Source organism: Vanellus vanellus, assembly GCF_965231255.1.
Source record: "Vanellus vanellus genome assembly, chromosome: Z".
In the NCBI taxonomy this organism is placed as follows: Eukaryota; Metazoa; Chordata; class Aves; order Charadriiformes; family Charadriidae; genus Vanellus; species Vanellus vanellus.
The window spans coordinates 35292725-35319416 of record NC_138908.1 but is presented as its reverse complement, the minus strand read 5'-3'; the positions used below and the strand labels follow the sequence as shown (position 1 = coordinate 35319416).

Below are 26692 nucleotides of genomic sequence, written 5' to 3'. Positions count from 1 at the left end.
AGACCGTGTCAGAGACCACTTGGCCAAGCTGGACATTCACAAGTCCATGGGCCCTGATGGGATGCACCCCTGAGTGCTGAGAGAGCTGGCGGATGTTATTGCTAGACCACTCTCCATTGTCTTTGAATGGTCATGGAGAACAGGAGAGGTGCCTGAGGACTGGAGGAAGGCTGACATCACTCTGATCTTCAAAAAAGGCAAGATGGAGGACCCAGGGAACTACAGACCAGTTAGTCTCACCTCTGTCCCTGGAAAGGTAATGGAGCGACTCGTTCTGGATGTCATCTCCAAACACAGGGAAGGAAGTTATTGGAAGTGGTCAACATGGATTTACCAAGGGTAAATCATGCTTGACCAATCTGATAGCTTTCTATGATGTTATAACTGGTTGGCTGGATGAGGGGAGAGTCGTGGATGTCATCTACCTTGACTTTAGCAAGGCTTTTGACACTGTCTCCCATGACATCCTCCTTAGGAAGCTGAGGAAGTATGGGCTAGATGAGGTGACAGTGAGGTGGATTGAGAGTTGGCTGCGGGACAGAACTCAGAGGGTTGTGATCAGCGGCACAGAGTCTAGTTGGAGGCCTGTAACCAGTGGTGTCCCCCAGGGGTCATTACTCAGTCCAATTTTGTTTAATATATTCATTAATGACCTGGATGAGGGGACAGAGTGTATCCTCAGCAAGTTTGCTGATGATACTAAAATGGGTGGGGTGGCTGACACCCCAGAGGGCCGTGCTGCCGTCCAGCGTGACCTGGACAGGCTGGAGAACTGGGCAGAGAAGAACCTAATGAGGTTCAACAAAAGCAAGTGCAAGGTCCTGCACCTGGAGAGGAAGAATGCTAGGCACCAGTATAGGTTAGGGGCGGACCTGCTGGGAAGTAGCTCGGAGGAGAAGGATCTGGGGGTTGTGGTAGACAGTAAATTATCCATGAGCAAGAAATGTGCCCTTGTTGCCAAAAAGGCCAATGGAATCCTGGGCTGCATAGGGATGAGTGTGGCCAGTAGGTCGAGGGAGGTCATTCTCCCCCTCTCCTCTGCACTGGTGAGGCCACAACTGGAATACTGTGTCCAATTTTGGGCTCCCCATTTCAAGAGGGACAGGGAACTGCTGGAGCGAGTCCAGCGAAGGGCAACTAAGATGATTAAGGGCTTGGAGCATCTCCCTTATGAGGAAAGGCTGAGAGCGCTGGGACTCTTTAGCCTGGAGAAGAGAAGGCTGAGGGGAGACCTTATTATGGCGTACAAGTATCTAAAGGGTGGGTTGAAGGAGGATGGAGCCAGGCTCTTTTCAATGGTTCCAAGTGACAGGACGAGGGGCAATGGGCACAAGTTAGAACACAGGAAGTTCCGTTCAAATACACGGAAAAACTTCTTTATGGTGAGGGTGACAGAGCACTGGAACAGGCTGCCCAGGGAGGTTGTGGAGTCCCCTTCCCTGGAGATTTTCAAGATGCGCCTGGATGCAGTCCTGAGTAATGTGCTCTAGGCAATCCTGCTTTAGCAGGGGAGTTGGACTAGATGATCTCTAGAGGTCCCTTCCAACTCTGAAAATTCTGTGATTCTGTGAAATTGTTGTGGGTTTCTCAAACCATAACAGACAGTCAGGAAATCACTAATCTCACATCACAGAATGAGAGTCATCCTTCAACTCCATAGCAGCCTGCCCTCGAAACAGCAAAAAGTCTTTTTCTCCACATAACTTAGCTGTCAGAGGTGTCAAGACCAGGATTTTAGGTGAACTGCCAAACTGTCACCAAATATTACCTCCCATATTATGCTTGTCCAGTAGAGTGTTTGTCACTGGTCATATTCAGAGACCGGATACTAGATCTGGGTGGTCTACGGTTCCATCAAGCATTCCTCCACTTATGTTTATAGACTTCACCTGCAAAAGGGGGATTTGAGCCTCAGGGCAAAGATTATCTGCCTCATCCTGCTAAGCAGAGGTTTTCAACAGCCTGTTAACTATGAAAGCACTTTAATTATTCAGTCTCATACACTTTCACCCCAAAGAGGGCTGCCATGTTTCTCCCCCTGGAGAGTTTTCCAGGACAAAAATCATGGACATGCACAAGTCCCAGCACAGACAAGCCTGTGCAATGATCCCATGGCATACTGAGCACATGACCCTCTCTGCACCGCATACAATAGTTCAACACATCGATTTCAGTGTGTAGCAAATAGGGCACCAGCTCATCTGCAGTGCACGGACTCTAAACTTCTGTGTAACAACTCTGCCCAGGCTATTGAACATCTGGAGTTGCAGGCAAACATCCAAAGACAGCAGATTTCAGACAAACACATTTGCAGAAAAGACGGCGTATCTGGAAGAGCTGGAAGCGTAACAATTTTATGAGCCCTGAGCCAGCCTATCCTGTCAGAACTTAAATCTCCTACTCACTATAAAACCAGTTTCCCTTGCAACAGAAACCAAGTCTGTTTGGCTTTTATTACAGAATTTCATGTGGAGAAGGAAAGAAGAGCCATCTCATCTCTCTTTCCCCTCACCCTCCTCTGCTGAGGCACTAGGTCTCTGATTTTTCTTGCTTTCACCACTGGCCTATCCTCCTGTACCTCATTCGAAGCCAATGGCGTCACTAAAATTTTTTCTGCTGATTCAAGCCCTAAGCACACATGCAGTCCCCAGAGAGTTTGTCAGGGATGGATTTGCCTTTTTCTGGTCCAAAGCCATTTAGATTGCAAACTCAAGAGAGGCCTCTGGAGTCAATAAAGGGAAGCTGCAAGTGTCCCCCGAGGTTCACTTTGTACCAGCACTTGCTGCCTTTCTGCTGACTGGCATGGAAGTACAGACACGAGCAGGCCCATGGGGAAAGCCGGCTGCCACCATGGGAAACACTGGGAGCAAAGAAAACGGAAGGAATTCACAAGAGCTGCAGCCAGGCTCCCCACAATCCAAAACCCAAGAGAAAGCTTAAAAACGGGGAATGTGTTTTCCTCCAAAACACAAAGTTGGCACGTGCAGCTATGGGGCCACTGGAGATGAAGCTGTGGTGCACATGCAGAGGGGACATCACCCAGGTCTGCTCTACAACTTCTAGACTGAAATGTTTATGACAGAGGGTGAGCCAGCATTAGACCTCTAGTTAGAAGAGCATTACAGCTTTGGGTAATAAATAGTTATCCTCTCGGTGGAATGTGTTAAGAAAGGGAACAAAATTGGGTATAAAAGCAACTTGTATCATTGAATGCAGTACTCTTTTCACCTCCCTCCAAGGGAGGAAAGGTTGAATCCAACCGATTTTTAAAGCTTTTTCCTTGCAAGCAGAAAAGGTCCTCTTTAGAGGAGTTCAGTGTTACAGTATGTATTTCACCAAGATGAGCAGAAAATCCTCTCCTAGGGAGAAGGGGTTTGCTATGGACAAATACCATGTGTTACTGAGTAGTGGAGCAGAGCAGAGCAGCTCACAGAAAATCTCTGTGCTTTCCTGTTTCATTCAAGAAGTCATACAGTCTCTCAGAGACAGTATCAGCTACTTCCATAGCTAGGGAAGAAAACTGCATAGCTGTCTGAGCACTAGAGTTAATCCTTGGGATAACGATGAAAATTTGGCCATTCATCTGGCAAGGAAAACCCTTCTGAGCTTTTGTGTAAGGTCTTCTAAAACATTAATATAACCAGGCATAGCAATAGCAGTGGTGTATTACTTCAACACAGCAGTAAGCAAAGCCATGTCAACATCCCAATCCTGGGCTCTGTTTCACTCCCAGACTCTGATCCCAGACTGGTAGCAATGATTTCATGTAATCTAACTCCCTCTTGGAGGAAACCCGGGCACAGTTGACTATAATTTTTCCATTATCCTCTCCAGACAGAAAGACACTCTTGGGAGCCTTGTGCCCAGGACAGCTCCCCATGATTATCCTATAGACTTCCACCCCAAATGTTATCCTGTTTCAGGATACACAGTGAATGGGATCCAGGGAGATCTCTCATGTCAGGGCCATCCACAGAGCCGCACAGCCCTGGGGGTTAAAGCAAGCCCATGGCACTCTCCTCTGCTACCTCCCCCTTCCAGCTGGCAGGAGTGCTGAGGTTCAAGGGAAACCTCTGGAGCAAGACTGGAACCCTAGCACAGCCATCAATTAACCCGGCTGGTAAAAGCTACCCTTCACTTCTGCTTTGAATTTGTTTTGTTTTGTTTTAACGTGCAGTGGCTGGATCTTGTTACCTGTTTGCCTGCTTGACCACGAAGCCCTCTGTTGTCACATCCCTGTTCCCAGCAGGTACTTACAGATGTGGATCAAGTCAGCCCCTGGCCTCCTGGGTGATAAGTCAAATAAGTTGAACTCGCAACTCTTTTATTACAAAGGCAAGTTTTCCGATCTCCTAATTGTTCTCATTGCTCTTCTCAAAGCCTCCTCTAAATTAGCAGTGTGTTTATGAGCTGCAGGCTCAGGGCTGGACAGAACATTTCTGCTGCAGTCATTCCAATAGCAAGCACGAAGGTGACACCATTGCTCTACTTCCACTTCGATGCTGCTGTTTGTGTCCCAGCCTCACTCTGGGTCACTCCTCCACAAGAATGTCCAGGAAAAGCTCTGTCACACTGAATGTGGACTGCATTCTTCTCTGACAGCTGAAAGACCTTTGTTTGTCCAAATGGTTTTTCTGCACCCAGCTCAAATGGGTTCCAAGTTATTTCATAGAGAAGTGAAATATCTCAGTAATTATTTCCTTTTACCATGTGTGTTTACTACAACCTTTGCATTGTAGCTTCTTTTATACCCCACTAGTGCCTCTAGCCAATCCAGAAGCATGCCTCCCAGTTATCTGGCTCCTTACAGTGGACAGCAGGATTCCCTCTTTTCCTAACAACAAGGGCAAATTTATCCAGCAATGGGTAATCTGTTGGCACACATCCCAGGACAAGTCAGCAAACTTTGTCTCACTAGCTGTCAGTCTGAGAGGGGCTCGTGGGGGGACGTCACCAGCAAGCTCATGTCATGGCTGGCTGAAACATGCCAAACTGTCCAGAAGAACCTACTGGATGAGACACGCTCTCCAGCATGGACTTCAGCCCTCAGCTCTGCATCTTGTTTAGCAAAAGCTGAAAGCAAGGAAGATGGATAGCATGCCATGGCCATGGCCATGGCCTCACCACCACAGAGGAGTAGCACTGCAGTTAAGATCCATGCTCCTGTCCCCTTGCCATGTCTGTTGTGCCATGCTGCAACCATTCACTATGCAGTGACACAGCTCAACAATTTCAAATCATCATGCAAGTGCTGATGTTCACACAAGGACACAGCGTCCCCCAGCTCCCTCCTTGTTTTATGTTGCAGCGTCATGGTCAATGTATATTCCTGCTGTCAGTTACTTGAGCACCTGGGGCAACCAGGATTTGACCAAGGTGGCAGGTTGCTGGTCTTCAAACCTGTGCCATTCCTTCACGCAGCATCCACCTGCAGCAATGCCATAATCACTGCTGTAAAGTTCATGGTGGCTCCTTGCAGAGTGGGAGCTATGCCCAGCTGCTAGAACATTCCTTGAAGGTATTTCCAGCTGTTTGTCAGTTTAATGTGTGAAAGGGTCTAGTCCAGCTCTGCCCCATACTGAGGATTTTGCCCAAATTTGCATTCTGCCTAGAGGAACAGCAGGGGGCCTCCATGTCAGAGAATTTGTACTTGGAAAGCTGGCCTGAGCCACCTGGTCTGTCATCAAGGGATGTTAAAAAAAGGCCCACTCTGCGATCGCAACCAGGGCTAAAGCTCCCACTGTGCAGAAGCAGACCCCAGACAGCTTTCCCTGAAGGGCTTAAACCCAGTTACTGTCTCACTTTTCTTCCTCATTATGTGTTTTGTCCAGGGTACACATTTTAGCAGTTACCTCAGATTTAAAGATTTTGCTTAGCACAAATGTGAACCCCAAATGCTCTGAGCCATTGGGGCAGGAAGGGCACTGGGAAACACTTTTTTTAGACAAGCACATTTAGTGTCTTTTAATTTATAAGACATTTTTGATTAAAAGTTCCATGGGAGTGTATTGAAACACCCTCTTGAGCTCAATTTAACATGGGCCAGGTAAGTCATAAGCACAATAGGTTTCAATTTAATTTGAATTAATTTTACTGCCTTTCCAGCAGGTGCCGATAATCAGTGCCTTTGTTTGTTAATATCTGCTGTATGAAACTTTCAAACTAGAAAGGTATTTTAACACCCACCAGAAGCTGTTTGGCTCCACTATTACTCAAGACACTCTGGAAAAAGTAGCATTTCCTTTGATAAACATGGAGGCACTGTTGCAGAGCACTGAACACAACACAAAGGAGTTTGAAGGCTGAGGCAATTTTCTGTAAGGAGAAAACTGCAAGTGCAGACACTACCCTTTGTTTCTAATAGCACAGCTGTTAGCACATTGCATAAGGAAGAGAAATCATTAATTCAGTAGACTAGGGTCATTTTTTAGAATAAATGCAGACCAGGCATATTTTGTTTTGGGTTTTGATGAACAGCCATGCAGAGCTATTAAATTGTGGGGGTGTGATCTGTGTTTGTGTTGAATTCCTTGGCTAACTAGCAGCAACTTCAGTAATAAGGTGGACTTAGAAAGACCTGCAGCAGCCCAAGCAGTGGACAGAAACTTCTGTGCTTCAGGATTGCTCAGTTACAGAGTTATGCCTAAACTGCTGGCTCTGAGCAGCAGGACAAGCAAAAAGAAAGAGCATAAAAGTTTTACCATGCTGTGGCTTAAGCCGACCTTTTTGTCATGCACCTTTTTCCGATTTTGGGGGAGAATTAACACCTTTATGAACACACACTACAGAAAAAGTGCCAGAAACAGGCATATGCTCACATAAACAGATGAAGATCCAGTCTGTAGAGCTGCAGGGAAGGCCCTGGGACTTATCAGGGAAAATGGGCATTAGTTTTATCATCCTTACAGGCTGTCCCTACCCTGCGGTACTTCTTTCTTTTAGGAATAGCCCCCAGAAGCTTGCAAAAATACATGTGTGAACTGCTGCTGCTCCAGCCTGTAACAACTGCCCCCTGCCTACCTCCCGACACTGCTTCAACCTGCCTTACCATGCTGGTCTACAGTGTGGGTCCCTCCTCCTCCTGCCATCCTCTCTGCACCATGGCCTTGCCCTGAAGGGAGGCAGGCTACTTGTCCCCATGCAGCATCTCTGTTTTGTTTTCCACGGGATCATGCAATTGCCACCTCCTCATGATTGCAGGCTGAAAAAGCATCTCAAAACCTGCAGGTGTTACTGCAGCCACTACCCAGAGTTCTAGTCCAAAACTGGCTGGGAATCCTGAAACTCCCTGGGGTTTCCAGAGAGAAGCAATTATTAATGCTCCCAAAATCACAAGGGTCCCAAGCGGCAGCAGAGTGGCCAAAGCCATACCTGACAGAAACTCACCACTGCATATGCCAATTTGGCATCACATGGCTTTCTCTGGCACATGCCTCTCCATCCAAAATGAAGATGTGGACAAAAGCTTGTTCTCTCTGCTGTGGCAGCAGTGCTGTTTATCCATTGAAAAGAAATTTTTTTCCTATGTACAAAAAAAGGAAACAATAAAACCAGCCATACAATAACAAATAACAACATTATTTGCTTTAAATTTGCTGAGATTAGCAGCTTCATGTGAAGTTCTTGGATCACAGAAACTGACTCTTAGGGTGAATAGCTTTTAAATCAATTATATATAGATGGATATTAATAATGCTATAGCAATGGGCTGAGAGAGTGCACACAATAAACACTTAATCCTAATTCAGAACACATACACGCTGCTAGATCTCTATATTTCCTACTCCATGTCTTTCAAATGCCGAAGTCACATTATGATCACTTCCAACTCTAGGCATCTCAATTTGGAAATAATCACTTCAAAATATGTTAACACGTTAAGCATCCCACACAGAACCGATTGCTCTGAGATCTCCATTATTCTTTTTCGCATAGTGAATGCACACTTAATATTTCCTAATAGGTACTAGGAAGCTCAAGGTAGAAAAGGCTTCTATAATAACTCATCCTATTTTAAGAGGCTCCAATTTAAACAAGTGCCAGCTAAAATATTTCTGGATTGAAAAGTTTTCTATAGTAACTTGCAAATGCAAAATCAGTCACCAGGACAGTTCTGGGTACCATCTTCCCCCTGTTGAGTGCTCTAATCAGAGAGCTCTGGAGAAAGAGGTGCCACTGCCACTTTTCAGCCCCATTTTGTGACTGATCTCCAAGTTCTCCCCTTCCCCTCCAGCCATAAAATCAATGCGGTGAATTCAGCCTGAACTGGGGAAGCTGAGCATGTCTAGAGGCTCAATTTCCTGTGAATATGTTACTCAGACACTGCAGAAGAAAGGATAGGCTAACTCTTCCCTTTCTGCCCTCCTCATGCTGGACCAGCTACAGTTGCCAGGTATTAGCATGCCACTGGCCTCAACAGTTACCAGACTCAAACACTTGTTTTCCTAAGTATTGTCTCACACAATGGACAGCAGTTATGACGACGCATGCAGAAGAGGATAAGTTTGATCTCTCATGTAATTTACTGAAACAGGATACCAGACACTCGCCCCACACCCCATGTGCGTACATACCAACAAGGCAGTAATTGCCCTGTGGAGGTAGAGGCACTACTAGACTGCTATCTAAAGCAGCTTTGTCGCCTCTTGAAACCTAGCTGGGTTCCATCCAACATAGCTATATGAAATGCAGGAGATGGACAAACACACATGCAAAAAGGAATGGACAAAGTTGTAAGATGCACCCTGAAAGAAGCACATGATAGTGGTGTTCCCACAAGCCGGCTTGTGTGCAGCTGAGTAGTGCAGGGACTCAGTAGAAGTTGCCTAGGAGGTAGAAGGGATGTCAAAGGAATAGGCAAAACAAGCAAATACGCATGCTGTCTTCCACTTGCAGTGATCTTGCATGTTCCTGTAAGAGGGCATGTCCAGAAAAGAAGGGATTTCCCAGATATAATACCTCTTCATAGATCGCTGTGTTTTTTCTCTCTCTTTGAAGCAAAGAAATTCCCAACCACTTCCAAGGCTTTTGGCTTGGTCCTTCTTTAAATAAGCTTCCCTCCTTCATTCACAACCTGTGGGAGGGCCTTTCCACAGATGTTACCTTCAGGAATCAGGCAACTCAGTGAAGTCATAGAGCCATCAAACGAATGTTTTGTAAAACATTCATGCATGAAAAAGGAAATTGTTCTGTACTATCAATGCTAGCAATGCTCAGGATGTAATGTCTATAGATATTTGAACATTAACTATACAGCTTTCCCAAACCCTCCCTGTTTTTCATAGAATCATACAATAGTTTGGGTTGGAAGGGACCTTTGAAGATCCCTACAATAAGCAGGGACATCTTCAGCTAGATCAGGTTGCTCAGAGCCTTATCCAACCTGACCTTGAATGTTTCCAGGGATGAGGCATCTACCACCTCCCTGGGCAACCTGTTCCAGTGTTTCATCACCCTCCTTTTAAAAAAAGTTCTTCTTTCTATCTAGTCTAAATCTACCCTCTTTTAATTTAAAACCATTACCCCTTGCCCTATTGCTACAGGCCCTACTAAAAAGTCTGTTCCCGTCTTATAAGCCCCCTTTAAGTATTGAAAGGCTACAATAAGGTCTCCCCGGAGCCTTCTTTCCTCCAGGCTAAACAACGCCAACTCTCTCAACCTGTCCTCATAGCAGAGGTGTTCCATCCCTCTGATCACCTTTCTGGCTGTCCTCTGGACCCTCTCCAACAGGTCCATGTCTTTCTTGTACTGTTTTTCTACCTCCACTACATCAAGATGCGGTGCTCTGAACACATCTGTAGCTGTCTGGGTGACCATGACAGGATTCCATGAAGTTCTCGCTAGTCAGCAAACAAGCCTAAAGATTAATAGGCAATACAAAACACTATGGATTATCAGATCTCAACACCCAAAGCTTGTAATGTGGGGCACTGCTTATGAGAAATTATGCAATGTAGAACAGAATGAATGTTCTTTGAAGAGAGAGGGTGCTCAGAAAAAGCAGGCAGTTTGAACTGGCAACTCTTATAAATGCTATTGGTCTTCAAACTGGCCTAATTTTACAGCACTGCTGATTTTTCCAAAATCCCCTTTATTTTCTTAGTATTTAGGATCATAGAATCATAGATAGGTTTAGGTTGGAAGGCATCTTAAAGATCACCTGTTTCCAAACCCCCTGCCATCGGCAAGGACACCTTCCACTAGACCAGGTTGCTCAAGGCCCCATCCAGCCTGGCCTTGAACACCTCCAGGGATGGGGCCTCACAACTTTCCTGGGCAACCTGTTCCAGTGCCTCACCACCTTCAGAGTGAAAAATTTCTTTGTAATATCTAAGCTAATTCTACCCTCTTCCATTTGAAGCCACTAGCCGTTGTCATATCACTACTCACCCTTGTAAAAAAAGTCCCTCTTCAGTTTTCTTGTAGGTGCCCTTCAGATACTGGAAAGCTGCTATAAGGTCTCCCTGGAGTCTTCTCTTCTCCAGGCTGAACAGCCTCATCTCTCTCAGCCTGTCTTCACAGTAGAGGTTCTCCACCCCTCTGATCATCTTTGTGGCCTGCCTCTGGGCACACTCCAATGGGTCCACGTCCTTCTTATGTTGGGGACCCCAGAGCTGGATGCAGTACTCCAGGTAGGTTCTCACCGTAGCAGAGTAGAGGGGCAGAATGACCTCCCTCAACCTGCTGGCCAAGCTTCCTCTGATGCAGCCCAGGATACAGTTGGCTTTCTGGGCTGCTAGTGCACACTGCCAGCTCATGTTGAGCTTCTCATCAACCAACAACCCCAAGTCCTTTGCCTCAGAGCTGCTCTCAATCCATTCTCTGCCCAATCTGTATTTGTGCATGGGATTCCACCAACCCACGTGCAAGACCTTGCACTTGGCCTTGTTGAACTTCATGAGGTTCACATAGGCCTACTTCTTGAGCTTGTTCAGGTCCCTCTGGATGGCATCCTTTCCCTCCAGCGTGTTGATCGTTCCACAAAACTTGGTGTTGTTGGCAAACTTGCTGAGGGTGCACTCAATCCCAATATCCATGTTGCTAACAAAGATGTTAAATAGTACTGGTCCCAGCACCAACCCCTGAGGAACACCACTCGTCACTGGTTGCCACTTGGACATTGAGCCATTGACCACAACTCTTTGAGTGTGACCATCCAGCCAATTCCTTATCCACCAAGTGGTCAATCAGTCAAATCCATGTCTCTCTAATTTAGAGACAAGGATGTCATGTGGGACAGTGTCAAATGCTTTGCACGAGTCCAGGTGTAGAGAGAGAGAAAGCAGAATGAAGCTAGTCACAGCTAGCCTTGTACAAAAAATTTGAAAACAGATTTCAACCTAACATTTTCATGTTACCAACACCACTAAGTTATAGGGTCACTGCCTGACCCTGGATTTACCAACCTTCCTTTCTTTTCCATCTGTACATTTTTCTTCCCGGTGTTTTCTGTGCCCCACCTGGCTACTTTCATCTGATTCCAAACACTCCACCTGCACTGTTCTCCTACTTGCACCTGTATTCACCTTCTCCTTCTCTCCTGCCAAGCCTCTCCCTCCAATGACCATTACTGCTCAGGGTTGAGATTCTGTGTGCTTCTGCTGGTTTCAGTCTGATAAAAGTGGACCCCAGACTTCAACACAAGAGAAGCTGGATATCTGTGTCATCCCTTGAGAGGGCTTTCTCCACATGCTTAAGCATTTGCAGGATTTGGATCTTTGATTCTCAGACCCTTGAGTCAGAGAATGCATCATTCTCTTTGCACGATCAACAGCACTTAAGGCAATTACACTCAGAAAATAATACTCAATATGCATATGCCTACATAAAAGCAGCATGACACTGACATTTCAAATGTAGAATTAAACTGATTTGGCCTTTATTTTCTAAGAGTACTTAAGACATTTTAAACAATACAGCATCAGGCAAGCAAAAGATTTCAATGACGGGAACTGGAAATGATTTGCAAGTTAGGGCTCTCTTGGCAGTATGAGCAAAACTCCCCTGATTTCAGTAGGAATGGAGCAAGGTCATTAAACAATAGCATTAAAGAGCCTATTCCAAGCAAACAATATCTTTAGAGGGTTTTGGGGGGGATGTCACATGTAAGAATGTAAGAAAATCTAATTGATCTCATGAAAAGAATCTAGCAGTTTGAGTTAAGCATCCAACAACAGGTGAAACACTTCTGGAGAAGTTACATTTGCTCTATATTCAGCTAAGACATTTTCAAACCATCACATACAAAAATACGAACTAATTATAATCTTTGCATCAAAGAGGAAAACTGCCCAATCTCTGTGCTTTTGTTTCAGCTAATCTATGTTCACTGCACTCTTCATGCAAATGAGTACATTTGTTGCAAATGGAGTAAAATTACTTTGCTAATCATCTAGTATTTTTTCATCAGAATTTCAGGCTTTAAATAGCTTGTTTGTGCTATACCTGTCTGCTAGCCATGGTATAGCACATGGTATACTTTTGTTATCATCATGTTGACTCTGCAAAATTCACCTTAGTACAAGCAAGCAGGCTCTACACAAGAGTTTTGCAGGGGATTCAGAAGGAAAAACTGACCTTTCTTTAACCGTGTGTCTCTGCTGATCTGCAAGCTAGGAGAGTACTGTGGGTCCCTTCTGGTAGCAGACAACTTCCAGGCATGTCCCCACAACACTCTGTGAAGGGGAAAAGGCTTTCACCCCCAAAACCCACAGTCCAAATCCCATCAGGCTGTGTGGTACTTCTGGCTCCATTTCCACCGAGGTGAAAGTCCAGTGCAGACAGTGTCACATACACTGTGAGATGCAGCAATGCAGAGAAGGATGGAAAGTGTCTCATTTTTACCCAACACTTGTACTCAGAAGCCAAAACAGGCAACAGCTGTCCAGACTCCACTGCAAGGATGCTAAGGCAGAGCTGCAGGCATTGGCCATGGTTTGAGCTAAGAAGCCTACATCAAAAGCCCAGTAAAATTCTGCTCCTGAGGCGCATTTGCCAGGTGACTCCAGCTACTACTTTCTCTCTGGAGTGAGTAAGAAGGAACGTGCAGGAGCTTCTCCAGTATGCATTTAAAGAAAGCTGTTCTGGGACCAGGGGAACTAGCAAAGCTTGGTTTTAACACCCATCCTTTGCCCAAGGCATACCTGCATGGACTGGTCTAACAGCTGCTTTTACATGGACTGGACACGAGCCGAGTCCTGAATGCCCAGTCTTTAGAGGGGGCATGCCCTGAGATCCTTGTCCATGACACATTGCTGATACTTAGCAGAGACACAGGAATTGTTTTCCTAAGACCTCTGCTTTTGCCAGGTTCAGTTGAAACAGGTCAGTGGTATGAATAAAGTAACACACATTTTGTTTCCCTTTGTCTCCCACCAATGAAACTCTCTCTCAGTAGGATGTTGAGATGAAAGCACACTGGAAATCAGTTATTGTCAGTTTATGCGTAGGTGAACTACCACTCCCAGTCAGGCAACTGCCTTGATTTTGTAGGGTTTTTTCCTAGGGTTTTCATAAAATGGCTTCATTTTGTCTCACTCAGAGATATTGCATGTGTTAAAAGGGCGGATGGGATTTACAGCACTCTCCCCTGGCCTTGCCCACCCTGCAGAAACTACTCCATAACACAAAAATTCCTCCCAGTTGCCTCCAGTAACTCTTATTTTGTTTTGCCCCTGTACCTTCCTCACCACAGCTCTACCTTCCCTGAAGTGCTCTTCCCATCCCACCTGGGGATCTTAGCCCTTCACTGAAAGCCTGAAGGATCCTCAGCACTTTCACAGGAATTTCCCAGACTTGTCTCCATGCATCCTGACCTGAAGAGCATGGAGCTCCTAACCACCCCACAGGGATCTGCTTCTAGGAGGCCAAATAAGTGAGTGACAGGAGAGTGTTTCTCCACATAGTAACCTTTAGCATGCTTTACACATTAGGCTGTGCTTTGTAAACCAAAGCTGCGTCCCATGCCACAGTTCACTGAAGGATTTATTACATGCAGGCATCTTGGTGCAAGTGCCTACACAAAGTGCTGTGCTGCAGCCTCCTTGGTGGTATGCACGTTTACCTCCTGTGGAGTATCTCCACAGGCTAGCTCAGTAAGTTTATGGGAAAGCAGGAGGGAAGTCTAGGATTTCTGTGCTGCAGCATGCTGCCTAGCAAGATTAAACAGGCAACGCTGGACCTTTTCTGTCAACAACCAAAGCAGAAAGGAGGTGTTCACATCCCCACAAATATGTCACTGGCAGGGCCACAGACAACAAAATCCCAGGCATAACTGCATCTCCAGCTGTGGTAGTCCTTTCTAATGAACCTCTGTCTTTCATCAGCAGCTGTCTCCCATGTCTCAGTTGTGAAAGGGGAGGACCATTGACAAGGTACCTCCAGCATGGCTTTTGTGGAGGAACTAACTCAGCAACTGCTGTACACAAATGGTGACAAACTAACTTGTGCAAAACCAGCAAGTCTGAACAACTGCAGACACTACGCTGCTCTCCAGTGCCATCTCTGGGACCATAGACTCAGCTTTTTCAGGGGACCACCCCATACAAACAACTTTTGCTGCTCAGCAAAAGCTTGGGACAGATGAGGTTGTTTTGACCCACTGGGAAGTCCTACAGCCTCCAAAGACAGAAATCTTCAAGCAGCTTTCATTTTTTTTTCTCAGGAAAAGTTCAGCTCAAGTCTTCCTACTTCACCAGATATAACCAACTCTCAGAGTAACAGCTGCACGGGCTTTTGAGTGTTTTGGACCTCATGTCTTTCTGCTGGTGACCAATATACCAGACATGCAGTACTAGGTCCACATTTACTGTGTAGGCCTTGCTGTTTCATGTTCTGCATCACTAGTGGTCTTTGCAGCAGACATCACCCAATATAACACACTGCAGTGGTAAAATCAGAAGCATAAAAAAAGGCATAGGTGATGAAAGTTTTACCATGTATAGTCTGTCTTGAGACTAAGCATTATGCTGAAGCCCATCTCTAGTGGCTAGCACCAGCACCCTCATCCTTAAGATGACAACATCATGCAATAAGGGTGTGCTTTGAGCTATGGATTGAACTTGAGCTACACCTTAAGCTAGCATCGCACTGAAAATGTGCCCTCAACACCCTGCCAATGAGGAGGACAATGGTGTTACACTGAGTGGGGGAGACAGCTGCTAAAGGAACAGGGCTACCCCTCATAACAACCCAAGCTTTTTATCAAATGTTGGTAGGTAACACGTTCTTTGGGGTGAACCGATGTACCCCATCAGGCAAAATGCAGGAATTAATGTTCACAGGCCTAGTTCTCAGCCTGAAGCCAGAAAAACAACTTCAGAAACTTAAGTCATCTCTGTGTGTGTATGTTCTACCAAATGTACCCGGCATGGGCCTGCAAAGATCACAGCAAGGCCACAATTTTCACTTCAGGCCTGATATGCAAACTGAGCATTTTGGGAAATCCTCTGAATCATAACAGAAGCAATGGCAATATAGGACCCCTCGTCACTGAATCTGGGAATCCTCAAGCTATGGAGGCACTGAAGCTGGCATGGTTGAGGGTAGATGGCATTAAACCTCTCCTTCTAGTAACGCTTACTCCTTGTGTCTATCATATAAATATACAACTACATAAAATAAAACCAAAATTAACAACAGTTTCCAGCCATGATGTTTATCTCTTAGAAAAAAAAAAAACAAACCAGACACACGTTTTATTTCCTGTTGGTTAAATTTTTTTTTTTTTTTTGTTACAAAATCAAAGACAAAGCTCTTTGACTTCAGGAAATAGCCTGTGAAATGGTCAGAAAAAATGGCAGAGTCATCTTTAAACATAACAAAACCAGAGAGTTCTTGAAAAATGCTTCCTGGAAGAGACCTCTGGAGCTCACCCAATACAACCTCCAGCCCAGAGCAGGGCAAACTAAATGAGGCTGCTCCAAGGTGGAAAGATCTCCAAGGGTGGAGGTCTGTGCCCTATCCCAGACAGTAAACATTCAGAGGAGAAAAGGATCCTCTGACCTCCTGGCAATGTCACTTACTGCAATTTTGTGCCTGTTGCCTTTGGGGCTGTCCCTGTGTCCTTCTGAGAAGAGTCTACCTCCATTGTCTCCATGCCCTCCCTCCTGGGAGCTCACTGCAGCCAAAAGGGCTCCCTCACACTTTCTCATGCCCAGACTGAAATAAAGCACTAATGACTGTGAACTTAGGTGATTAAAGACTACTCATGGTTAATACAAAGGTCTGGAGCAGGTCAGATGAACAAGGACATGCTGAGGATCTCTACTAACCTAATTGTTTAATCAGTAATTTATAGTAATTTATTTAGATGATTATCTAATCACTCACTAAGCAATTAGATAATTGTCCCTGGTGTGAAGCCACCAAAGAAACTACTTTCCTGGAAGACCTTGCAAGCTGAAGGAGCTTACTGCCTGAAGGACCACAGGACTCACTATGGGATGCACAGAACTTGGTGATTCTGTAAAACTTATGGGATGTTTTTAAGGGGATTGATGGAATATGTATGACATTATGTAATGCTTAGCGAAAGGACCAAAGGAGGGGAAAAAGAAGGATCCAGACGGCTTGGGGAGGAACGAAGATGGGAAAGCAGAGGAAAAAGTGGATTAAAAGGCCTGGTTAACAGATTGCTAGTCAATGCATTTCTCTCATGAAACCCTTCACTGTGTGCCCCATCCTCTCATTAAATCCTACTTTTTCTTTGTGAGTACAGTCTCTGCTTTTAGTAGGAATGTGTGAACTGGACTCACCTTTAAGATAAGAAGTCTGGATACCAGCAACTGAAGCATGGCTGCAAACCTCTGGGGTGCCTGACTGGGGTTTGGGCCAGGTATTGGATAAATTATCTATGCAAACGCATGTGCGAGCCCCAGTGGGCAGCAGGGAGGACTGTGCTTCTTACAGTCCCCCTTGCTGCCCACTGAGGCTCCAGAGCTCTTCCCCAGCCCAGGGGCCACATCCTGCACCACTGCCAGGCTCCTCCCAGCCAGTGGCAGGACTCCGTGTTTACTCGGGCTGTACTTCAAGTTCCCAGCAGACCATTTCTCCAGCCTGCCAAGGTCCCTCCAAAGAGTAGCCCGCTCCCCCAGTCTGGTACCATCTCCAGACTTGCCCTGGTCTTGCCATCCCCTCATCCAGCTTAAGAAAGACCTAAAATTGTCTTGCCCTAGCACTGCCCACCAGGGACATCACTTCTCACCAGCCAACCGTGAGACCTCAGATCACTAAGTCAACCCTCAGAGCCCAGTGATCCATAGCTCACCACTTGGGCACCAAACGTGCCACGCTTAAGGCCTTGCTAAAGTCAAGTTGTCCAACATCCAGTGCTCTTTCCTTCTCCACAGTCTGTCTTCGCTTCAGAAAAGACAATCAGCCACCAGTGGGCCAGGCACAAGTTACCCCAGTAAGTCCCTCTTGGTCATTTCCCCTCCATCCAGTTCTTGCGAAATAGTCTCCCTCTCCATCATCTGCCTGGGGACTGAGAGGCTGATGGCCAGCCGTTCCCCAGACCCTCCTTACATTTCTGGAAGATGGTTCAATACCAGCCTCATGAACATCCCACAATTACAACTGTTCAGTTAGAATGGACAGCCTACAATGAGATCAGCCACCTCCCTCTCCTGCCCCACTGATCAGTGGAACCATAGTTTCCTTCCCCTCCCTGTGCTGCTGAAGCACTCATGGAAGTCTTGTTTTTTCAGAGGAGGCCTTTTATGGCAACTTGCATCTGTGGCCCCTTCTGTGACTGTGCAGTTGTGCAGATAAATCTTTAATTTGCAAATGGTTTACATAAGGAATTCCAAAAATTGCCCTGACACTTACAGACAGCACCACACAGGAGCACCGACTTAGCACACATTCATCATCTGCTGCAAAGGCTGGGGCGCATGGTGTTGATGTTCTGCTGGCTTACATAGATCCAAGAAAAACTTGTGGTTTGTGGTTTTTTTTTTTTGTGTGTGTTTTTTTTTTTTTTTTTCCCTCTTCTACAGAGCAGAAATACAGATACATAGTATCTGAAATATGAATAGATATTTTTTTTCTTCTTAAACCTGAATTCATTTACAAGAATCCCTTCTTAGCTCAAGCTTCGTCACACTGAATCTTTAGGACCATACTGCATATATGTTACAAGCTTTGAGTGGCAGTCAGCCGCGCTGACTGATGGTGATCTAGTGAAATCTAGTAGAGGAAACTATAGACCATTGTAATTGGCTGAACCTGGCTCTGACCAGCACCAAAGATGTTGAGTGGAAAAATTTACCGTATGTCAAAATTTTATCCAAAAAGAGAAGTACACAACATGCCTGCTCAGAACATATTTAAGGAGTCTGTGCCTGTGCACAGGGTACTCCTGAGGAAGCTGCATCATGGCCAGAGCAGGGAACACGGAGGAACTGGACAGAAGAAAAGGGTATGCTCAGAACAGCAGAAACCATCCCATGTGCCATTCCAGCTTCTCACATTACTTGTCTCCTTGTCTGAGGGTTTGGGACATACTGAATGTGACAAGGGGAGTTGGGATAAGGAGGGAGGAGGAGCAGCTAACTAGTGAGATGAGATTTTGTATTCAGGCATTTGCTTTCTCTGTACATTCACATCAATTGCCAAAACTTTGTGTTTATTTAAAGTAAAATGATTTTTACATAATTCCCCAGTTCAACTCTGTTTGCCTGTGGCAAGAACCAACTCATTTCTTCATTGCCTCAGCTGTGAATTGTCACAACCCAAAAGCTGATTAAGTTTATTTAAAATAGTATTTCATTTGCCTAGACCCAAAAAGAAAGGGTGGAAAAGAATAAAAATGGCAATTCTGACATTGAAAGTGCCGTGTTTTCTGGAGGTATTGCCCAAACTCGTGTTGAGACAGAGATGCAGTCCTTCTTCCTTCCCTTCCTGACCTTGAAGACTTAAATAACAGAGTTTTTCCAAGCCATTTATTTTCTCCTGGATTCAATCTGGCAATCGTTCAACTTCAGAGGAAAAAGGGACACTATGATTATTTAACTACATAATATGAAGAATTGCAACCTTAATACACACACAATATTTTAGATCCAACTATTTGATAAAATGTCCAAGAGAGACACTAAAAGCAAAAAATATCAGAAGGAAGGAATAAAAAAAAAAAAATCTTGTGAATGTCACCCCACATTGTTTTAGGATTCTGTACCCAAGAAGCAACTTACCCTCCACTCACTCCTTCCATCTCTTTATTAGCACCCTTTCTCTCTGAGTCAAATCTACTATTTATGAACGTTAGGGAGGATTGCTTAGGAATTAACCAAGTAAGCAAACAGAGAAGATGTGGATAATACCCATATAGTTGCTAGGCAACAGGTAACCAGAAAAATACTGAGAACAATGAAAATGGTAAATGTGTACAACATTCACAAATACAAATTCTTTCAAATATTCTATAATTTGTAGTGAAAACCAATTTATTAAAAGTATTTAATTTTCAAACTTCCAACAGGTCACAGAGAATGATATTAAGATCCAGTAGTCTCTTCTCCAGGTGAACTGCAATATGTGGCCAGGGTACTGAAAATGTTGTTTGACAGTTGAAAAAAATTTCACTATTAGTTATCAAGACGGCCTATTATTTATGTACAAAATCTAAAGGCCTACTTTTTGAGATTTGCTCTATTTGAAACAGGAGATAAAAAGTCTATCAGTGATCCTAATAAATGTGCTGTCAGCTACCTGGGGCTTAAAAGCTTTTCATTTTCAGATTTATAACAAAAGTTAAAGTTCCTGGTATGGTTCTCTTCTGCTACCCACCCCTCTAATCCATCTCGATTAAATCCTATTGGCTGCTAACATGGAAAAAAATATGAGGGAAAGAAAGCATATAAAGAAATCTAGTACTCAGAATAGTCATCAATGTTTATCTTCATCACAGAAGCAAGGAAAACAACATTGTTAGGAATTAATTATAGCACATTCAAGTGAGGTGGCTAGACAGGTCACTAGGGGGAAGGTGATAAAAACACAGCTTTTATTCTGCTGGTGACTTAGCCCATTAAACTATTTTCTTGCTCGTGGCTCATAACTCTACCCTAGTGTGGAAAACACGATCAACTGTTCAGCACAGCAGCCACCAATCTGATTTAACATTTATATTTTAATAAAAAGAAGCACAACATTTTAGCAGTGAATGGACTCCATAGAAGATTCATTTTTTTGTTAGCCCATTGGCGTTTCTTATCCAGTGCCTGAAGTGTAGATCGAAATCCATTACAGATAATGATTGCTCTCATCTTACAAAGAACATACTGCCTTTAAATAGAAATGCTGCCTATGCAAAACAAACAAACAAAATCTCTTACCTGGGATATTTGTAAAACAAATCAATAATTTAATAATAATTTCAACGCACACATTAGAAACAAAACAAACAAAAACCACCCCCAAGGCTAATGAATTTTAGATCTTGTGAACAGCACCAAGAAATCCTGCATATTTTAAAGATTCTGTAGTCTAAGATGGTAAAAAAAAATTATGTGCAAAAGATTTTTTCAGTGCCCATGAAGCACTGGTCTGCATTTATATTAAGAAGTTGTACATTTTTAAATTCAAATCATGTAATACTGCTATTCTGTTATCTGGAGAGTGCTATAATGACAGCTATAGAACAAAAGTTATCCGTGAAAAAACATTTTATTTCATCCATTTTTAAAGCAAACTCAGTTTTAAAACAGGACGGGCCCTACAAATCCTAATCTTGACTAAAATAAACAAGGTTACTCTTTAAATTCTGCACAACAATTTAAAGCCATTATTTTCCTTCTTCCATTCCAGTGACAAAATGGACATTGCAAGACAGAACCGCATACCACACGTTTAATTTCAATGTTGCACTTTGTGAGAGTGGTTTTGATCCATGGCCGTGAAGAACAGGCAGATAGTGGCTGTGATGAACACATGGACTCCCTCATAAAGTAGTTTTGGTGAGAAGACGCTCCATATGAACAGGTGGTAACGCAGACCTGTTACTAAAACAATGTAGATGGCAACTGGAATTGAACGTATTAGAGCGTAACAGAAACAGCCGTGACCCACTGCCGCTGAATTCCTGGAAACAAAAACAGAGTCCATTCTCAGGCAAACTTAGTAAAGGCATCCGACTTCCTCCACTCTTCAGCATTATTTCACAACACAAAGAATACTCACAGATCTTCACTTTGTGTTAGAAAACTGATTATTGATGCAACAATGTAACTAATAAAGCTTGTCCTTATCACCTCTATATATCCTATAACATGTAAGTATGTTAACTGTAAGCATAGCAACTGTCACCGCGACAAAGGCACCCAGTAGTTCACCTCACACTTAGAAGGTTCTGTGCTTTAATATACTTTGTTCTAATTGTTAAAGTCTCCATCAAGCAGTTTCAAGACAGCTTCATCTCTTGTTGGCCTTCCAGTGCCTTTCTACAGAATCTGGATGGTAAAAGGCAGAGAAGAAAGACTTCAGTTCTCTTCACAAAGCTGCCTAACCTGTACAACAATCAGATGGAGTCTGCTCCCCTTGTAAAGGGAATAAAACTTTGACACACTGCTGCCCATAGCCAGTAGCATTGTACAAAGCAACATAAAAATTGTGCAAAGCAACATAAAAACTTTGCAAAGCTAGCTAACATAACATTCTCCAGAGAATACCATATTCTTAGGCTTACGTGAGCAATACATTGCATTCCTGTCATGGCAGCTTAGCTCAGCTGGGCCCACTGTATTGCAAGACATGTCTGTGCCATATGTAACCTACGTGGTCCAACCCTGCCACACTGAGGTATTCTGGTGGGTGACAGTAGTCAGATGAAAATGGAAGTGAAAGGGTTTTCTGCACTTTGATTGTTCTCCCTCCTCTGAGGTCCCAACTCAAAGCAATGATGCTGGGTCCACTTTCCCCAAGCCACATCTGCAAAGACTAATACACACCAAATTCAGATGCTTACCTGTTCAGCTGAAAGGAAGGAATAAAGCTATTTCACTGGAATAATAAGCAGTGAAATTTTCTCTCCCGATCAAAATATTTTACATCATCAGTTCCCAAAAGAACACATCAGCAAAAAGCAGAAATGATTTACACTGAAATCCTGATTTGAGAATCTGTTCTGCTCCTCCCAGTTTTTAATTCTGATCTTGTTCAAAGTAATAAAAAATTAAGATGACTAGCACTTCTGTGAGATGTAAATTAGTCACTTATGACTAAGTAAGCTAGAAAAAGCAGTATTTTACATAAACCATTTAACTTATTATTCTTTAATCAAAAAAAAAAATAGGATACGGTCCTGTTTTCAAGTGAAGTCAAGAGCAAAATTCTGAAGGGTTTCAGTGGAAAGAAGAGCAAGTTATGAAAAGAGAGTTGAAAAATCAGCTAAGAACAACAGGTGTGAATGACTGCAAAACGTACACTCAGTTCACAGAAAACTATTTCCCTTGCTGTTTAACCAAGGAAACTGTGACTTGTTAGTGAACTAGGCTGGTCCCTGCTTCTGCATGACTATCTTAGTCTTCAGTGAACTTGTGTAAATAACCAGCTTTATGTTTAATAACTGTTTTTGTTGACAAGGATTAAAAAAACCTGCAGTTCACTCAATCTTAGCTGTTTTCATGCTGATATGAGTAAAAACACTATTTGTAGTAGTTAGGTGATACAACTGAACAAACAGTGGAAACGGTGTTTGAGTCACATAGGCAAACAGGCAATTTTTAAACCATTTTCTAAAGTATAAAAATGGACTTGATAGACCAGCTAGATAAAGGCTATCAGTGGTTGTGGCTTACTTATTAAGCTCAATGATGGGATTTTCAAGGGAAATCCTAAAAGACAGAAGTGAGAGTTTTCAGGACCATATGCATCCAGGTCTTTCAAGAGCCCTGCATTTAAATTTAAATTTCAGTTTATATCTTTTTCCCTAGTTTGTGCTCACCTAATAACACATTTAGTACCCTATTGTGAGAAAGCTCCTAAAATTTAAAAAATTACTATTTTTTAATTACAAATAAACTGTCTGAAAGATAATTCCTGTAAAAGATTACAGGTAACATCTAAAGCATCAACCTGTAACTACTCCATACTAACCTCTCTCTGCAGCAGTTAATGCTTTTTCTTATTTAAAGGAGAAGAGCATAGAGATGTAAACTGTACACACTACCTTCTGACAGAACCAGCCAAATATTAAGGCCTCTGCATAATGCAGTACTAAAAATAATAAGTACCCGGCCTCTAATACTGAACTCATATAGCAAGTTAGCTTCTGAGGACTTTAATGAGAAACCCAAATGTGTTAAAGATGACAAAGCATATCCACACTTCATGTGAGATGGACGCTGAAGATTACTAGATCCAGAAAAAACAATGCCTTTACAGACTTTTAAAGCAAAGAACACTACAGATTCACATCACTGAACACACCACATTTAGACTGCAAACATGAAATATAGTCTACAGCACATATTAGCTTTCAACAAAAATCCTCTCTTTTAATTGAATATTTAGTATGTAGAAAAATACGGCTAAGAAATTGGGCTGTTAATAGGTTTTCTGCTTCTTTGGATCTCCTAAATCCTAATTGCTAATGTTCTGTCAAAAAATCTTTCACATCTCAATTCGTTTCTAAGGTGCTATTAAAATGGGTAATAGAAGGTTTGTAAAATGAAAAAATTATCATGCCAAAAAACATGAAAGAAAACCAACTGTTTTCTTGTGAAAGCATGTCTCCCAGTTACATAGAATACTTGGCAGATGGTGGCACAAGTTTTGTAGTTTAAATATCAAGCAAAAAACCTCCACAGACAGCCCAACAAATGCTTCCACAAGGAATTTTAAAATATGCAACTTTACATTGTTCCAATCCTTGTTCTAACCCACCAAACTAAATAAACATTTTAGAAATATGCAAGCATATGAGCGAAGAATACCCCAGGATTGTCATTTTTCTGGGATTTGGAGAGGAGAGTCATGTCTGGAGGGTTTCAGTATGAAATCCTCCAGCATTTCTGCCCTTCCAGCTCCTCTATTCTAGCTGAATATCACTGCCTAGGTTACCTCTTATTTGGGATACTGAACTTGCGTATTTGAAGGCAATTTTTACTGTATTGACATTTTTTACTGTATCAGTGACACTTTTCTTTCTAGGCGTTCTGCAGTTTCAGTTTGCAAGATCTCCCCATTTAGTACTCTCTGAAACACAGTTGTCACTTCATTAATCTGTCCTGTGTATATTAATAAAGGGTTGCAGTCAGAAACAAACCCTGTAGCAATCCAAGTGTCTGTCTGTAACATCTTAGAGTATCTGCAAACTGTAAGAAATTACGCTGATCTAAGCAAATATCAATTAGTTTAGCAGCAAGAATAAATTTGCTACGTCTCTCCTATGTGCTCTACTCTCACCTAGTATAATTCTTGCAGTGCTATTTTAGATTATAGCACACAATCCTGCATTGTCATGGAAAAACACTTCATGTTTTTAGCAGACTCAAGGAAACCAAAAGCCTGTTCGAAATTTGCATGATCAACTCTAGTATAGACTATCAATCAGAACAACATTAACTCTACAGAGTCATAATGTTGGCCACCAAACACTATTAATGGACAGATTTCAATAGGGGGAGCTTCCAGCAAACTGAAACGGTTGTCAAGTATATTCTACAGCCATGGAAATTAAGGAGCTTGGGGATGACCATTGATTTTCCTGTGCATCCTCTTTCCCAGTAAAAAAGGCAGAGAAGCTACAACTACCTGAGCAAGGTGAAATGTCCATGGCAGTAAGTTACAGTGGACTGTAGTATGCGTGGACTGTAGTATGCGTGGACTGTAGTATGCGTGGACTGTAGTATGCGTGGACTGTAGTATGCGTGGACTGTAGTATGCGTGGAGGTTCTCTTAAAGACTTAGCTATAAAAGACCATTAAGACACGAAACTTCAGTTCTCTTCATTTCAGTATCAAGAGCAGGAAAACTAGGATCATATCAACATTTTTGCCTGTTTTCACTTCTGGCATAATCAGTTCTGCTGGGAGCTTCCTGTCAGAAAGAGAAGTAGTCTCAGTCACCCAGCAGAGTAACTCCTCTCATTGGCATCCACTACAAGCTAACCTGCTTAGAACAGAGCTCTTTCTAAACCACAGGGCATATATCAATTAAGTTTCATATTGCTTTCTTTCAGTCAGGCTTGGCCTCTGAAAATAGCTCCAGAGGAATGCCCTAAATTGGATACCTAAGAAAGATATATATTAGATTGCAAATAGGAATCCAATTATGCTGGCATTGAGCCAGAAAGTCTAAACAGCCACTCTGAATGGCTACTATCATCATTTAACAGCTAGGGCAAGAAATCAACTGTACCTTTAGTAAAGGCTTCTAAAAATCTTGGCAACCTAACTGCAAAGATGTCCAGTAGATCCAATTCATCTCTTGCATGTGCTCATTTTCCCAAATACTGATCCTGTGGCAATCAACTTACAAAGGACTGTAAACTCTCTGCTTTTTAGTTTCACTTCATCAGTCCTCACCTTGCCCTATAGAAAAAGAAAAACACTTCAAAAGCTCAAATATCTGTGTTTATTTCAGGACTGCAGGCAGAGACAGATAACTGCACTCTAGGCAACATGGCCATGTAATCTCCAGATTCTTTCACCACAAAGAAGCTACCACTTTTCAGTAGGTACCTTTGACTTAAGAAACTGGCTTTCTCCATGTAAGCTATGATGGTTATTGATGAGTTCCAGCTGTTTCTCAAAGACAGGATTTGCATGAAATCCTAGGTGGTCTGCCTGATATGCTTTTCCTCACTACTTCTGTGGCAGGCCATACTGGTATATATGCAGTGATTGTTCCTACCTGTTATCACTGCCTCAAGCTTTCCCATAAGGCTCTGTTCAGGTTAATCCTTAACACGTTACTCCGTTCAGCTCCAGGAAAAAAGTGAAATCAGTCTATTCCTGTTTACACTGGCACAGACTTTAAAGCAACAAGATATAACCAAATCATTAAAATTCCTAACAAAACACAAATCATAATTATTTCAAGGCCCAGTATCAGTCAATTTTCTACAAGTATTCTTCCAAAATCCACTTTGCACTTCTGATGACTTCCAGTAGAAAAAAGCCTGAAGCATTTTACAGCAGCATCATACATGCAGGGAATAAGAAGGAAATTTATAGCTTGAGTTTCTGTTAAAGTCCATCTACAGGCTTTCCTGCCCACCTTTGTAAACAAACAGCTCTTCTTCATCATCATAGCTAAAGGTGTAAAGAAAAATTGCTTCCAATGATTGTTCTGGACAGGTAGGCGATGAAGAGACTTAAAATAGACCGTTACCATGTTATTTAATTAAATTCAAATTTACCAGTTTAGAATATACCAGTCTAACAGGACACATGAACCGTGTCACAAGGCATTTCTAGAGAGGTGAGGCACAAATTATTTAAGCAATAGGTAGGAAATTATTTAAGCATGGGTAGGAAACTGGCCAACAAGGCTACACTCAGAGGGTAGTAGTCAAGGCTTTTACTCAGGCTGGTAGCCTGTCACAAGTAGGGTCGCCCAGGACCCAACGCTGTTCCACATCTTCATAAATGATCTCAATGATCGTATTGAAAGCACCCTCACCAAATTTGCTGATGACATGGCAACTGGGTGGTGAGGCAGACACGTCAGAAGGGAAAGCCATCTTACA

The 26692-nt window shown here is 43.1% G+C and overlaps 1 protein-coding gene across 1 annotated transcript in view; it reads right to left on the bottom strand.

Moving 5' to 3' along the window:
* Nucleotides 1-19716: 19716 nt before the first annotated feature.
* PIGG (phosphatidylinositol glycan anchor biosynthesis class G (EMM blood group)) overlaps nt 19717-26692 on the bottom strand; it is a gene marked incomplete at its 5' end in the record, with an annotated part of 89956 nt that continues 82980 nt past the window's right edge. Inside the window, one exon of the mRNA XM_082497552.1 lies at nt 19717-21082. Within this exon, the coding sequence (XP_082353678.1) occupies nt 20857-21082 (226 nt within the window). The 3' untranslated portion in view covers nt 19717-20856. The remainder of the gene's footprint in view (nt 21083-26692) is intronic.